The sequence below is a fragment of the Neolamprologus multifasciatus genome, chromosome 16 (assembly GCF_963576455.1).
Source record: "Neolamprologus multifasciatus chromosome 16, fNeoMul1.2, whole genome shotgun sequence".
Lineage (NCBI taxonomy): Eukaryota > Metazoa > Chordata > Actinopteri > Cichliformes > Cichlidae > Neolamprologus > Neolamprologus multifasciatus.
Genome location: NC_140454.1, coordinates 28843784 through 28858873, shown reverse-complemented (window position 1 = coordinate 28858873; position 15090 = coordinate 28843784). Strand labels below are relative to the sequence as shown.

Sequence of the window (15090 nt, the reverse complement as noted above, 5' to 3'; positions counted from 1 at the left end):
GCAGAGAAGGCATTTGACCTCACTGAATGATCTTACCAATTTAATACACTACGCCAATTTGGTTTCGACTGAAATTTTATGAATTGGATTAAGCTACTATATAACAATCCCTGATTTGCAATTCACACAAATGGGGTGCAGTCCCCCAACTTCCAGATATTGAAGGAAACCAGACAAGGCTGCAACAATACTTAATAATCAAACTGTCTCTTACTGTGAAAAACAGATATTCAAGCCAAATTTTAGAACTTCTATAAAAACCTGTTATTGTCTGTAAAATGAATATGGAGTCACAGACACAGCTTATTTGAAGAGAACATGAGGAAAAGAATTACATATACAGATCAGTGACGAGGCCAGGTACAAAGTCTGGGAGAGTACTAAATCTTTGAGCGTCTGTAATAAAGTAAAAGGAATCCAAATTACAATTTTACACTGAGCTACAATATCACCATCTGATCGCCATAGATACAATTTAGTGCTGTCTCCACTCTGCCTTGCCCTACGCTGAATGTAATCTATTGTGTATGTTACTCAGAATGTCAAATGACAAAATCAGCAGGAAGCAGCTCTACAGGCTGTTAACACTCGGTGCAAGAAACTGTTATTTTGAACAGCACCACACACACACACACACCTTTATTAATCCCAGAGGGAAATTAGGTGTTGTTGCAGCTCAGACTAATCAAGTCTTCAAAGACTTGTTGAAGATCACAATGACTGGGCAGGAAGGATCTCTGCCTTGCCTTGAAACTGAAGAAGCCTCTTCTGTGTCAACTCATCAGGAATTTGTGGCTTCAGTTGAGGTATTATTTCAGCTTTTCTAATGCCATTTGGCTGCTCCTGTTTGTAAACCCGCTTGTTCCCATGATTACACATCATAACTCATCGTCATTATTCATCTATGTATTAGTAATCTATTTGTTGTAATCATCTATCCTTGTTTATTACACAAAATAAATTATATTATCACACTTCTGGCCACATAGCACTGATATTCATTGCACATGCCCATATTAACCTTAACCAGAGGGTTTAAAAACAAAACAAAAAAACACCACAATGTTTACATACCATATCTGCTTCTGCTGTGGCCTGGTGGACAACAACTTGGTCAAGGGCTCCCGGAGCTTTCACGCCCCTCATGTTCTTCATGTGCCCACCATTAGAAGCATGCTGCTTGATGTCAGTCAGTCCACTGTGGCCTATGGAAAAAGTGCACCGGCACACAGTGCAGTGCGCTTTATAGGCGTTATCGCGCACTTTTTCCAGCCAGCTGTTTTCCTTTTCCCATTCCCCCCTGTACTTTTGCAGCCTTTCCCCCCCCCCCTCTTTCTCGGAGGAGTACAAACATTGCTGGTCGAAGGTGTACTGTCGTCCTGGACTTGCACCGCAGTGTCGGCGTTTGTTTCCCTGTTGGCCATGCTTCTTGTTGTGGTCATCTGTTGTCTTCCGGTATCTTCTCCGCAAGCGACCTTTCCTCGACCAATGAGATAAGCGGTTATCTGAATTGTCATACTAGGGGCTGGGAATTATGTTTTCAAACAAAGCGTTAATTACATTAACATTTATAGACTACTTCTGATTCTCACTGTATTATGGGACAAAGTGAGTCCCTTTTCAGCTCAATAGGGGACGTGTATTTTTGTTTCTAAATACGGGACGATTCCGTTTTTCAGGAGACGGCTGGCAACCCTAGCCCGGGGCTCTGAGGTCATTAGAAAAAAAACGCCTGCCGGTGTTCCAGATTAACTGGCGTCGCAGATTAACTGGATTTGGTCGAACAGATGTGTGGCAGACTTGCGTTTCAGGAGCTGCTACCGACAAACCAGCAAAAAACAAACAAACAACCCGCCAAATGTGTCATCTGTGACACTTGTGAGGTTAACTCAAACACTCCGTCAGTCTTGTTGCTGTTGAACAACAAAATGTTTAAAAATCTCGCGAGTTTACCTGGCGACATTCTCATGCGCAACGCGATCGCGATTGATGTCAGTGAAAACAGCAAACAGTTAACACCACGCCGATGTTGTTCACAGGACAGCAAGAGTAAACGATCGGCAGAATCTTGTCGTCGTTATCGTTCCCCTCACACGTTTTATTACGTGTGAAATGCAAGAAGTACATCTGCAGAAAGCACAGTTACATTCTGTCCATCATGTGGACAAAATTGAACATGTTGAACATTGGAAATCTGAGAACATCGAGCAAGTTCAAAAGAAATGAGTTTGTAAGAACGAAAAACCTTTACTAAATTGTTCCTAAAAATAGTTATGGAAAGTCAAACTGTGTTGTATGTCTGTGTTCTACATGTTTATCTAATGGAAAATAAAGTTGCTATTGTTTTATTGCAGTTTTTTTGACAATTCCGAGTGGATTTACACAGTACGGGTCAAAATGACCCGCAACATAATCAATGTGATTTTTTTGTCAACATAATACAAGGATTAATTTTCAAAACTTGCATATGATCTTCAATTTGTAGCAGATCCACTATCACATAGCAGCTGGAGCAGTCTCAAATGAGGTCAGTCCACTACTGCCACCTGTGGCTAAGTGCCATAGCCTACCCTACTACTAGATTAACTTGTGACACATCTGCACCTGCTTCTAGGATCACATTGAGTCGAGGCTGAGTGGCTGCACTTACCCCTGGTACATCCAAATCTACCCACCAACATGTTGAAAGGTGCAATGCCAGCAATGTGGATTGTAAAGACTAAAACCAGTCATCAAGCAAAGACAACAGGGATAATTTCTTTCTGTTTATTGTACAGCCAGATTGACTTGTGACACACATCTGCAGCTGGCTCTATCACCATGTTTGAATTTGTTTCATGCACAATACATTTGTAACTGTCATTGTTTTCTGTTCTTTCCAAAAAAAACCAAAAAACGTTCAACTACATGAAATGCAATTTTGCTTATTTTGAGCTTATCATACACTTGAAGATTCCGAAATCAACATTCCTTTTGTTTATATCATTTCACAGCAAAGTTCACTGCAGATGTACCTCTTGCATTTCTCACAAAAAGTGCCTGTTTTAAAACATGAATCTTCCCAACTTAGATTTAAGACAAAAGATTTTTACGTCTACTCCAGACTCAACAGATGACAAACCAATCAACACACCTGAGTCTCTGACTTTCTTAAATCCACTCACTCTCACTGGCTCTGTTTATTACTAATCACTGTGTAACTGCTGTAAATCCACAGTAACTGCCATCTCCTTACAAATGTTTATTGGACTAACCACACTTATACACACTGCATATAACTACCAACTCTCCAGCCATGTTGATGAATTGCCTATATTGGCTGAAAATATTCATTTCCAGAGAAAAGACACAGGCAGACTCTGCTTAGAGGATGTGATGTGACAACACTAATGAAATATTGATGTGTCATATTTGTCCAAGGCGTATTTCATTGTTAGAGAATATTCAAATCACGATGGCCAATTGGAATGGTGATTTCTATGACTTTGTGTATATAATTGGGCATTTTTTACAAATATAGGCCAAAAATAAATACATGATATCATTTCATTCAGTTTAAAGGTTTATTTGCATGACGCACAAACAGACACAATTGAAAGTTATAAATGTGTTGTGCATGAAACGAACTCAAACGTGCTGCAGATGTGTGTCACAAGTTGATCTGGCTGTAGGCTGTGGCACTTGGCCAGAGGTGGCGCTGGTTGACTCGACTCCATTTAAGTGCTCACAAAGTAAACTGCTCGCTTTAGTTGTGGAGCAAAAACGCTGAAATCGGAGTAATAAAACGTGTGAGGGGAACGATAACGACGACAAGAATCTCCCGATTGTTTACTCTTGCTGTCCTGTGAACAACACCGGCGTGGTGTTAATTGTTTGCAGTTTTCGCGATCGCGTTGCGCATGAGAATATCACCAGGTATGTTGTGCCAAAGTAGGGTATCCCCGACAGAATTTGTTTGCCCTAGCTGCGTCGGGAGCAAAAGCTGGGCTGTCCAAATCACGGACAAACAGTATCCCAGATTGTTGATTTTTACTTTACAAACACTTCTTATCATGACTAACTACTCCTGAAATTTTTTTGAGATGTTAGCTCTTTATACATGAAAGTTATTCAATTCAATTCAATTCAATTTTATTTATATAGCGCCAAATCACAACAAATGTCGCCTCAAGGCGCTTCATAGATACAGAGAAAAGCCCAACAATCATATGACCCCCTATGAGCAAGCACTTTGGCGACAGTGGGAAGGAAAAACTCCCTTTTAACAGGAAGAAACCTCCGGCAGAACCAGGCTCAGGGAGGGGCGGCCATCTGCTGCGACCGGTTGGGGTGAGAGAAGGAAGACAGGATAAAGACATGCTGTGGAAGAGAGACAGAGATTAATAACAGATACGATTCAATACAGAGAGGTCTGTTAATACATAGTGAGTGAGAAAGGTGACTGGAAAGGAAAAACTCAATGCATCATGGGAATCCCCCGGCAGCCTACATCTATTGCAGCATAACTAAGGGAGGATTCAGGGTCACCTGGTCCAGCCCTAACTATATGCTTTAGCAAAAAGGAAAGTTTTAAGCCTAATCTTAAAAGTAGAGATAGTGTCTGTCTCCCGAATCCAAACTGGAAGCTGGTTCCACAGAAGAGGGGCCTGAAAACTGAAGGCTCTCCCTCCCATTCTACTTTTAAATACTCTAGGAACAACAAGTAGGCCTGCAGAGCGAGAGCGAAGTGCTCTAATAGGGTGATATGGTACTACAAGGTCATTAAGATAAGATGGGGCCTGATTATTTAAGACCTTGTATGTGAGGAGCAGGATTTTGAATTCAATTCTGGATTTAACAGGAAGCCAATGAAGGGAAGCCAAAACAGTTATGGTGGGATACAAATAATATCAGGATGATCCTGCCACTGCCATTTGTTCCCACTCCCAATCATGGAAAAACGGTATCCCATATTCTTGATTTGTAGTACACAAACACTTTTTATTGTGAGGTATTACTCCTGAAACTTTGGAGGATTTAGCTCTTTATACAGTAAAGTTACAGGACGATAAAAACAATTATCAGGCAAAATGTTCTTGTGTTAAAATAATCCTGTCCGATACCACGTGAGAACAATGAATATATACTTCGCTGTTGTAACCCTCAAACTGAATGGTAATGTAACAATAGTAATTGTTAACTTTTTTACAACAGTAAAACATCAGTACTTCCTGTGTTCCCCCAACGAAGGGGAAAAAAATTCTGTCGGGGATACCTACTTTGGCACAACAATTGAATAAGTTGATAGAAAAAAGACCTTACCTGTCGCACGCAGCTCGTCTTTGCTTTATACTACAATAAGATTTAAGGAGCTTAAAAAGAAAAGCAACGGAACTTCTTGAGTTTCTTGTAGATGCCCCGCCTCTTATTCGAGCTTCACAATACCTAAGCCCGTCGCTTTGGCTCGTTTTATATCCATTCTGTCGGTGGCAGCTTAAAGTGTCATGTGATTCTCGGTAAAAGAGAGTCTTTCCCTACCCGACAAGTAGCCTCGTTTTGAAGAGTCCACGCCTTTTTTTATGGAACGCCAGGACTGCCATAATGAATTAATTAAATACACCATTAAATAATTATTTAAATATGTCAATAATTAATTAATTACATGTGTCGTAAATATTTATGTAATTAATTATTTCCGATTTTAATTAATTATTGCCACATTTAATTAATTATTTAATGGTAATTCATTATGGCAGTCCTGGCGTTCCATACTGTTTAACCGTTTGACTTCTTTTGATTTTACCTATATATTTCCACCTTAAGAAAATGTTTATCTTGCCTTGTTTGTGTAGTGAGTAGAAACTACCAAATAACCGCTAAGGGCATCTACACTACTCATGCAACTTTTAAGGCCAAAAGCTGTTGCAGAAATAAAACCAGATGAAACAGGACAAGAGGGTCAAGATGAGCCAGAATACATTCTAGTTTATTATTTTAAAAGAATCACAGTGTCAGCATGTTGTCCTTCAGCCTGATGTACTGTGGTCTGTCAGTGAGGTAGTTGGAGATCCAAGTGACCAGGCAGGGTTCCACCTGCATCCTATTTAGTTTTTCCTGAAGCAGACAGGGCCGGATTGTATTAAAGGCACTTGAAAAATCAAGAAACAGGATCCTGACTATGCCTTTTCCCTTGTCCAGGTGTGAGTGGGCTCTGTGTAGGAGGTACAGGATGGCATCCTCCACTCCAACATCTGCCTTGTAGGCGAACTGTAGTGGATCCTGGGCATGTTGTACCTGTGGTCAGAGGTAAACATCTAAAGATTCTGTGCAGCAGTGGGCCGCCTGAGTCACGTCTTGAAGAGTCTACTCCACCGGTCCCGCACACACAAACGCACACACCTTTTTTAACCCTTTGACTTCTTTTTACCTCTATATTTTCACCTTTAGAAACTGTTTCTCTTACTTTGTTTGTGTAGTGAGTAGAAACCACCAAATAACCGCTAAGCGCCTCTATACTACTTGTGCAAACTTTCAGGCCCAAAGCTGTTGCAGGAGCAAAACCAGAATAAATGGGACAAGAGGGTCAATATCAGCCAGAATACATTAAAGTTTATTATTTCAAAAGAAAACACAAACGGTTTGCAATAGAGCTAAAACATCACAGTAAAAAGGTCACTAACGACCAACAATGTATTCTTATTGGTGCAACCTGCCAGCAATGTAACCATCACCTGAGGGCTAGCTCAGCTCTGGTAAACGTCTAAAGGAATCTGTGCAGCAGTGGGCCACCTGAGTCATGTCTTGAAGAGTCTAGGCCACCGGTCACACACACATAAACTTACAATACGGAAACTGCTGTGGCTGGTTTTGGGATATTCATATAGAGATCCTCCAGCTTCAAAATGTATTACCGGTCCAGGACCTGAAGCTCAGTAAAGCACCCCACCGACAGCCAAATCCATCTGTTCTCTGACTGGATTGTTAAATTTGTGATTGACGTGACATTGAAAGGAAGAAAAATTTTCTCTATGATTCTAAGACATGTTGGGTTCACTTCAATGGACCTGAAGTCTACTTTAGATGCCATCTAAATCATCGATTGGTGGATTTTTTTGTTTTTTTTGCTTTCTGTTTATTTTTATTAATTAATTAGTTAATTTATTTAACCTGTTACAACTGTGATATTTGCTTCTAATAAAAGATATTTGAAAAAAAGAAAGAAAGGAAGAAAGGAAGAAAGAAAGGAAGAAAAATTGGGTCAAAATTCATAGTCCTAAGTTGAAACTCACACACAGCCAGGGAAGATGAGCACAGACTTTTACACGTAATTAATTTGCTTTGTATCTGTAACCAGACCTTAACAAAAAAATTATAACCTGTGTAAATATTTTTTACAAACATAAGTCTTTTTTAGACACACACAAAAGACACCGGCCGACACCTGTAGTCTAAGACTTCTGAAGTGGCAGGTGGCCCAGGGTAATTTTTGTTAAGGCACATGTATTACTTTTAAGTGAAGTGCTTAAAGCTGTTTTATATATTGTTTTCTTTTATTCTATACTTTTTAACTTATTTTCTGTACAGGACTTTGGTCCTGTGCTGGGTATTTTAAAGTGTTTTATAAATAAAATTGGATTGGATTGTAATTTACGTGGGATTCAATAAATAAAAGCAAAGCGCCTGTCTTGAAGAACCTGTGCCTGTGTTGTCATTTCTAAGCTACTGTGAAAACTCACCCTAGCCAGCGCTGGTGAGCAGCTCATTAATAAGACGACAGCTGCAGTGAGTGACGGTATAGTGGTGCTACTCAAGAGTGCGCCATCACCCAAGCTTGCCGCTCACAAGCAGCCAAATACAACAGCAGCAATGTTATAAAACTGGGGTAAGGTGGAAATTAACAAAGGACATTGTTAAACGTAGAATAAGAGTGGTTTAAGTCAAGTTTAAAGATCCACAATAAGTTTCTATAACACATTTTTCATACGTTAATTAATTTCTACTGTACTTCAAAGTGATGCTTTGCTCAAGGTCAAACTACATGTGGAGGTCTTTTAAGTTAAAGTACATCTGTATTAAAAGTGAAGCTCAGTGTAACTAAAGTATACAGTAACAGTATCCCCAAAGTAATACTTAAAATACAAATTTAAAGAAGTATCTTAAAATCTAAACAGCAACGGAAAAATAGTGCAAAAAGATTGAATGTTTGGAAGAGGTTAAAAAATTAAGTGCTAATCGTCTTCCAACTTATATTGTTCACTGGTGACCCTCTAAAGTTCACAGATTGGCAATTGCCATTTGAAACCTTGATTGAAAGGAAAACCATTGCAAAGAATGAAAGACTCTATTATCTCAGGAAGTACCTGAGTTCATTATGCACAATTCGAAAAAGACTGAATATGTATGGCTTTTTTGGATGGATTTCCAGTAGAAAGCATCTTATCTGTAAGTTTAAAAAAAAAAAGTCATAGCAGCACAGCTTAGGTTTCGAAAGCTGCATCTGAACAATGAACAAGCCACAAAACTGGAACATCGTTTTGGTCAGACCAGAGCAAAGTGGAGACATTCGGTCGTGCATAACATTATCAGCACAAACACTTCGTACCAACTTCCAGCATGGTGGAGGAGGGGTGATGATGGATCCTTGCAGCTACTGAGTTGAGCTTGAAGGCCTCTCTAAAGCAAATTATATAACTTATATCTCGTTGTTGGTTGGAAAGTTGTTAATGGAGAATCAAATTCTACAAAATAAATCATAATATAAATGTCACACAGTGTGAAATACAATCATATAGAGGTTTCTATTCCAGCTTTTTATTTGGCATTTTTCCATGAAATACACGAACTCCAACTGACACCATGAAAACACTCACATGGACATTAAATTTAAGTATGTAGTTTTGATTATAATTATCGTACGTGTTGCTCATGTTTATATATTTGCTAATTAAATTTCACGGGTTAAAAACAATGACTATATTCCACATGTGGAAAGAAAAACATTTGAAAATAATGTCTGAGAATTACTGCACAAAGCCAGATCAGGTTGTCACTGTAAACATTGCCCTAAAATGTATGCCAATCAACATTATATTGATATTATAGTCCGCCCAAATTAAATACACAAATGTAACCATGCTGACAAAAATAAACCACAAAATGCAACAAATCACACGATCTTCCGTCCGTCTCACACGCTCTGAAATTAATTTCCATCTTTAAAAAGTCTGAAATAAATACAAACTGTTTCTATTGCAAGTTTTTCCACTGAAAAATACATTCTGGAATACAATCTCTGAGAACCTGCTGGTGACCTCGCAAATGAGCACAAAGGCAGGAATGTAAATCAAGCACACCCGTAACTACACATCGCATAATTTACACCATAATTTCCACACAGCTCACAACACATGTACAGAGAGAGTAAAACTAACAAAATACTAAACTAGTACAAGCTACATCCGAGAAATATGGTTTACAGTACTGTGAGATTACAGGAGTAATACCGTAAACACTTTAAATATGAGTTTAAGCCGCTCACGCTCACATTTCGATAGACGTGAACAAGCAACCATTTACGGCCAAAAATCAAATCACAGCAGAGCAGCTAAATAATTCAACAGAAGCCTGAGCGTTGGTCTACAAAGTTTTTCCTCCTCCGGTCCTCCGTAGAAACCTGCAGCAGGTCTCACAGAAGGCTGTCCAGGCTCTTCTCATGGCTAGTCTTGTGCTCGTCATCGGAGGGCGGGCTGTATTTCTCGTGGTACTGCTGCAGCATGGTGACCACGTCGTGGTGGCCGAAATGCACCGCCTCATCCATCGGCGTGTTCCCCCATCTGTGCAAAAACAAATTAAGAGGGTAAAGAATACACTTTATGTTTGATAAAAAAATAGAGATGTAACCCTGCAGGTGGGTATGGAGGACCGAAAACACCCAGAATTAAAAGAAACTATTGAAGGAAATATATAACCAAGATTAATATTCATCCATCCATCCATTTTCTTCTGCTTATCCATTTCAGGGACACAGGGGGGCTGGAGCCTCTCCCAGCTGTCACAGGACAAAAGATTAGGACTAAAATTAATAGTAGATCAATTAATAATAAATAACAAATAAGTGTAGGCATTTATTAGATATTGCATGAGTTCACCTTCACAACAATTTCTCAATTTATTTTTTAGAAGGCGTTTCCTAGCCTACCAAAAAAGACACACACACACACACACACACACAAACTACAATATGTTGCAAAATAGGGGGGAAAAGGTACAAATACTATTTGGCTTCAATTTAATAATTTATTTATAGAATTCTAGCCTCTATCTTTTAAAACTTTCTGATTCAGATTCACAATTTACAATTAATGAAGCAACACATTTCTTTGTGGCCAACCCAGCCTCATTTACATAATGGGAGAGAAATTATTACACAAATAAATACACATAAACTGATGGTAAACTGGTGAATAAATAATTTAGCACACAAAAACAGATTATTATTATTTAAAATGTTTAACTTATTTATATTATTTATGCTTTTGTCGCGTTTGGTTCTCCATAGATATCAGAATCTGAGCTTGGAGGATGAATTTTCTTTATTTTTTAACCACACTGAGACTTTTCTCAAAGGCTGGAAATTCTGCTTCAAAGCTCATTATTATAATCAGTATAAATACAGGTAGTAAAGACTCACCTGTCTCTGGGTACTGGATTCACCTTGCAAGCCTCCAGCAGAAAGCGAACCACCTCTATGTGTCCTAATGGAAGCAGGGCAGATGTTACAAATTACTTTTACCTTGTTATACTGTGAAAAGGGTGCATGCTTGATTTTAATTGGCTCTCCCGATGCATAACTCCTCTTAAAGACTGTATTTTTCTGCAGCGTCTGTATCTTATGTCTACTTCTTACCTTGAAACTTTGCTGTTTCCATATATGTAATTTCCAGCTCCAGACCACAGGATCAGACTTTAAAGAGTATTTGAGGGCGAGCTGTGTCTATTTACTGACTGACCTCTGGCTGAACGTTACCTTCAGCTGCTGCAACGTGCAGGGCCGTCCTCGAGTCGTAGTCCCTCTGCTCCATGTCCATGGACGACAGCGCAAACCTGCACACACAAAGGACCAGTAAACAACTCTGTAAGCACCTCTAACTGCTGCACAGTTCATAAGAGTCTCAGGCTGGAGGTTAAAGAACATCCTGCTGTTACAGCCTGAAACATCTTTTCCTAGGAAATTACCTTCAGAACGCAGCAATAATACATTTTATATGGAGGGCTGATCTGGGATACACAATTTCCTTCTGTTTTATGACTTCCTGTCCAGTTTTGGAGCAGTTTTTTGTTTTCTGTTTCTTCCAGAAGTTTCAAATAACCAAGCAGGGCTAGAGCCACAAACTGCAGTTCCTCTAGTGGCCACCAGAGGCTCCAGCACTGAGTCAGCCCCCACAGACTCCAATGTTAAAAGGTGCAACTTTACAACAGAAATAAACATGTTTACAGCCTGATACAAAACACCTTCATATCAAGTTTACAGGAGGGGAAATATTTTAATAGCTTATAATGTTTTTTAAGGGTTAAATTGAAGGGCGTGGTCACTCTGACGTTCATCATTTTTAAATCCTTTGAGTCTCCAAAGCAAACAAACACTGAAGCATCACATAAGTTTACAGAAAGTTTTACAGCTAGATTAAAATGATAAGTGAGGCTTAATCTCCATGATGAAATCTTAGTCGCCCTCACAGTGCTTCTTGCCCCATTTAGACACCTCTAACCAGCATAAAATTACTCAACAGGTAAAAGTGAATTCATTGTTGAAATCAGGTTAGATTGACTTCTTTGTAACAGCCTGAAAACACGACTTTCCAAACAAAAGTCTAACAACCAGACTGAGCCCATAAAACAACATCCATGTTTGTTTGCAGACTCTCGTAGATTCAAAAAAATGATGAAAAATATTTTAAGTCCTTAACTCAAAATTGATCGTCAACAGGTGAAGAAGGCTGCAAACATGGATGCAGAGTCACACTTTAAACTATTTTTGAAAATAGTGCAAACGTTTCATGAGACTTTCATGAGGTCAGGTGTAAAAACTCCACAGGGACACCTGTAAGTTCATTTTTCTGCCACTTGAGGTCACCAAGGTGCTTCCTCGTGCAGCCAGAGGAGTCTTTCTTTCATGTAGATGTTATTAAAAAGCTCAACTGGGGGGCGAGACGTGACTAAATCTGAACTGATCTCTTATTAAAAGCTGTATGTGAGCTGCTCACCTCCTCAGGGCTGATACGTCCCCAGTGTAGGCGGAAAACAGCAGGTTGATGACAGACTTGACCTGTGGATGGAAACGGGACGTTTTCAGGGTCACACCATTAAACCAAAAAGCCGAAAGATTCACGAAGGAATTACTCCACACACATCTAATCTAACGCCACACATTTCATGCAGCACTGAAAGGAAGTCAATCACACATTTATTTTTTATGATTATTTTGGAAGAAATTAGTCATTTAATCACCACAATGCTATAATTCAACAGCACTAAATATTTCAATCACAGATCCACGGTTTGGTCATAACTTACCACCAAACAGGAATGAATCATTTCCTATGAGCAAAACTTCAAAGTAAAACATGTGAAGAAAATAAGAATATAAACATGGAGAGGGCTCGACAGAAAAAAATAAAATCATTAACATTAGCTACAGTCTGTGAACTAATGTTGTTAATCCTTTATCAGAAGTGTTGCTGGGAGAGTTTCTCCCGAACAGGATTATTTATGTAAACATCTGACATGAGGAGAGAGCTGAAGAAACGTAAAGTTTTGGTCCAAATAAAAGATGTACACTACCGAAAAAAGAGACAGAGACTCAGAAAACCTGCAGATACCATTGCTGGTATGGATTCAAAAAAAAAGAAAAAAAAAGTGTGTGCGTATGTATGTACATGTGTGTGTAGATATATATGTATGTGTGTTTGTCACTATGTAATTATTATTGCCTGTTACCTGTGGTAACGCAATTTATAATTAATATATATTCTGTATTCAGTTATGAAGGTTCTATTTGTTGTTGCGAGCTGCCATTGAGATGCTTGCATGTGCCCGGGGCTGTTGATGGTTTGTTTGGTTGCAACGATGGGCGTAGCTGTGGGAAGCTTATTGTTTTTGTTGATGAGTGAGTATGGGGTGGGATTCAATAAGTTTTCTTCGTCCCACTCCTATTCAGGTAATTTTTGTTTTTTGTTTTGTGCACTTTATATTCAATATATGTATTTTTGTTGTGCCTGAAATGAACAAATAAATGAAATGAAATGAATTCATCAAAACAGCCTAAAATGGAAATTTTTAAGAGTTTGACATTCTCTGTATTTTGTTATTCCGATCTTTTCGCTCCACAGTATCATGTTTTGTTTTCAGATAATCTTCTATTTTAAGATGTACTCATTTGTACCAGAGTCATTGCAGTGTTCATACTTTTCTTTTAGACTTTTAGTTTTTCTTTCACTTTAGCTTCAGTTTATTCCAGACTGGATTTTCTTGTTTTTAATTAGTGTTTTTCTGTTTTACTACAGGCAGCGCTTCACTCATTCATTCACTTGTGAGGCCTGGTTTAAAAAAATGTTTATGCTAATGGTTACAACCATCTTTTCAATGCAATTTGTGTTTGAGATTCAAAAAATAATCAGTCTCGCACAAAGCCTGTAAGTGTCCAGTGTCATGATGTTTCTCTACAGGGTAAACTAGTTTCACATCTAGTGTTAGTTCTTTAGTTTTAGTTTTGGAATGTGACAGGAGGATTTACCTCTCAGAGTAGCTTTGTATGATTCACAGTCCATAATAATCCTTCTTTATTTTATCTTGGGCCTTTTTTTTTTTTAACCCAAAGTTCTTTTGTGCAAAACAACATAAATGAAAGTAAAACTAAATCACCTGGATGAACAAATTTTTATCTTATGTTTATAAAAAGCAAACAAAGCTTCAACATTAACTTAAAGTGGGGCAATTAACCAAGATGGCTACTGAGGTTCAAGTACATAAAGGAAGAATATTCTTTAAAGGGCATGCACAAAGGAAACAGCTGGCAAGGGGCGCAGTGATTGAAGGAGATGAAAAGATACCAATAAGTTGGAGGGGGGGTTACTTAGGCAACCAGAACCTGGAAGTCTGCAAGTTACCAAAGTGATGCATGACAGGTTGCGTGGTTTACAGGTCGCCACAAAATGAGCGCTTAAGATTTACCCCATACTCCTGACGCCTAGTTTAAAAAAGTGATTAAGCTGATGGTGATGCCCATCTTTTGTATACAGTCTGTGTTTGAGATGCAAAGAATAATTAGGTGACAGGGTCTCACATACATGACCTTTAATCAAAAATCAAAGCCACATGTGCGAAAGTCGTTAACTCTCTAATGTCTCTCTAAAAGGTAAACGAGGCACCTAAAAACCCAGACCAGGTGCACAAAAAACACCTGCCGACGAGCCGTAAATGTATTTGCATGTCTTCTTGTACGTTAGAATGCAGCAAAACTGGAGTAGGGGAGACCGGGGATAGTTGTAACGTGGGTCAGTTGTAACACTTCCAATTTCTCCAATCAGGGCTAAGTTTCAAATGATGTGACTCATCCTGTACATGCCCAACTCAGAACTGCTATCACATGTGAAAAATCAGCACATTTTGTCAAACACAGACAATTTAACACGAAAAAAAGTAATTTGTATGCCAAAAAGTACATTTTTCTACTTTATTTCAGTTTCTAATAGCATTATCTGCTTCGCAGTTAAACTCATCAAACTTAAATTATGTTATTTGTATGCCTATGGGGATATATTCTGTGTAGGTCTTTAGTGCTAATGTTTTAGCCGTTGGCTGTAATGTTAGCTAGTTTATGGCTATAGGAGTCTGGGTCAGTTGTAACAATAATGCAGATGTTACAACAGATTACAGAAACAGATTTCCTCATCTTTCTGAAGCACTTTGCAAACCACACCAAGGTAAGCCATGATAAAAATTAATGGAATTGCGATGCTGGTGAACAACCACATTTTTTTCAGCTTCATTGTTATGTTCAAAATTGGTGCAAGAGTTGTAGGTTATAATGCCCACTGAGCCAATGAGGCCAAA

General features: G+C 38.7%; 2 protein-coding genes across 9 annotated transcripts in view; both read right to left on the bottom strand.

Annotated features, from left to right (window-relative positions):
• LOC146501013 (signal transducer and activator of transcription 1-like) overlaps positions 1-5441 on the bottom strand; it is a 51771-nt gene extending 46330 nt beyond the window's left edge. Inside the window, exon 1 of one of the 2 annotated variants that reach the window (XM_085135431.1) lies at positions 1075-5441. In XM_085135431.1, the coding sequence (XP_084991557.1) occupies positions 1075-1155 (81 nt within the window). In that variant the 5' untranslated portion in view covers positions 1156-5441. The remainder of the gene's footprint in view (positions 1-1074) is intronic. The other variant, XM_085135432.1, reaches the window with a different exon arrangement.
• Positions 5442-8770: 3329 nt separating this feature from the next.
• LOC146501011 (glutaminase kidney isoform, mitochondrial-like) overlaps positions 8771-15090 on the bottom strand; it is a 38659-nt gene continuing 32339 nt past the window's right edge. For 2 of the 7 annotated variants that reach the window (XM_085136716.1, XM_085136717.1), the window contains exons 15-18: positions 12243-12304; positions 11006-11082; positions 10670-10733; positions 8771-9812 (exon numbers count right to left, since the gene is read on the bottom strand). In XM_085136716.1, the coding sequence (XP_084992842.1) occupies positions 9665-9812; positions 10670-10733; positions 11006-11082; positions 12243-12304 (351 nt within the window). In that variant the 3' untranslated portion in view covers positions 8771-9664. The other 5 variants (XM_085136714.1, XM_085136715.1, XR_014870012.1 and 2 more) reach the window with 3 other exon arrangements.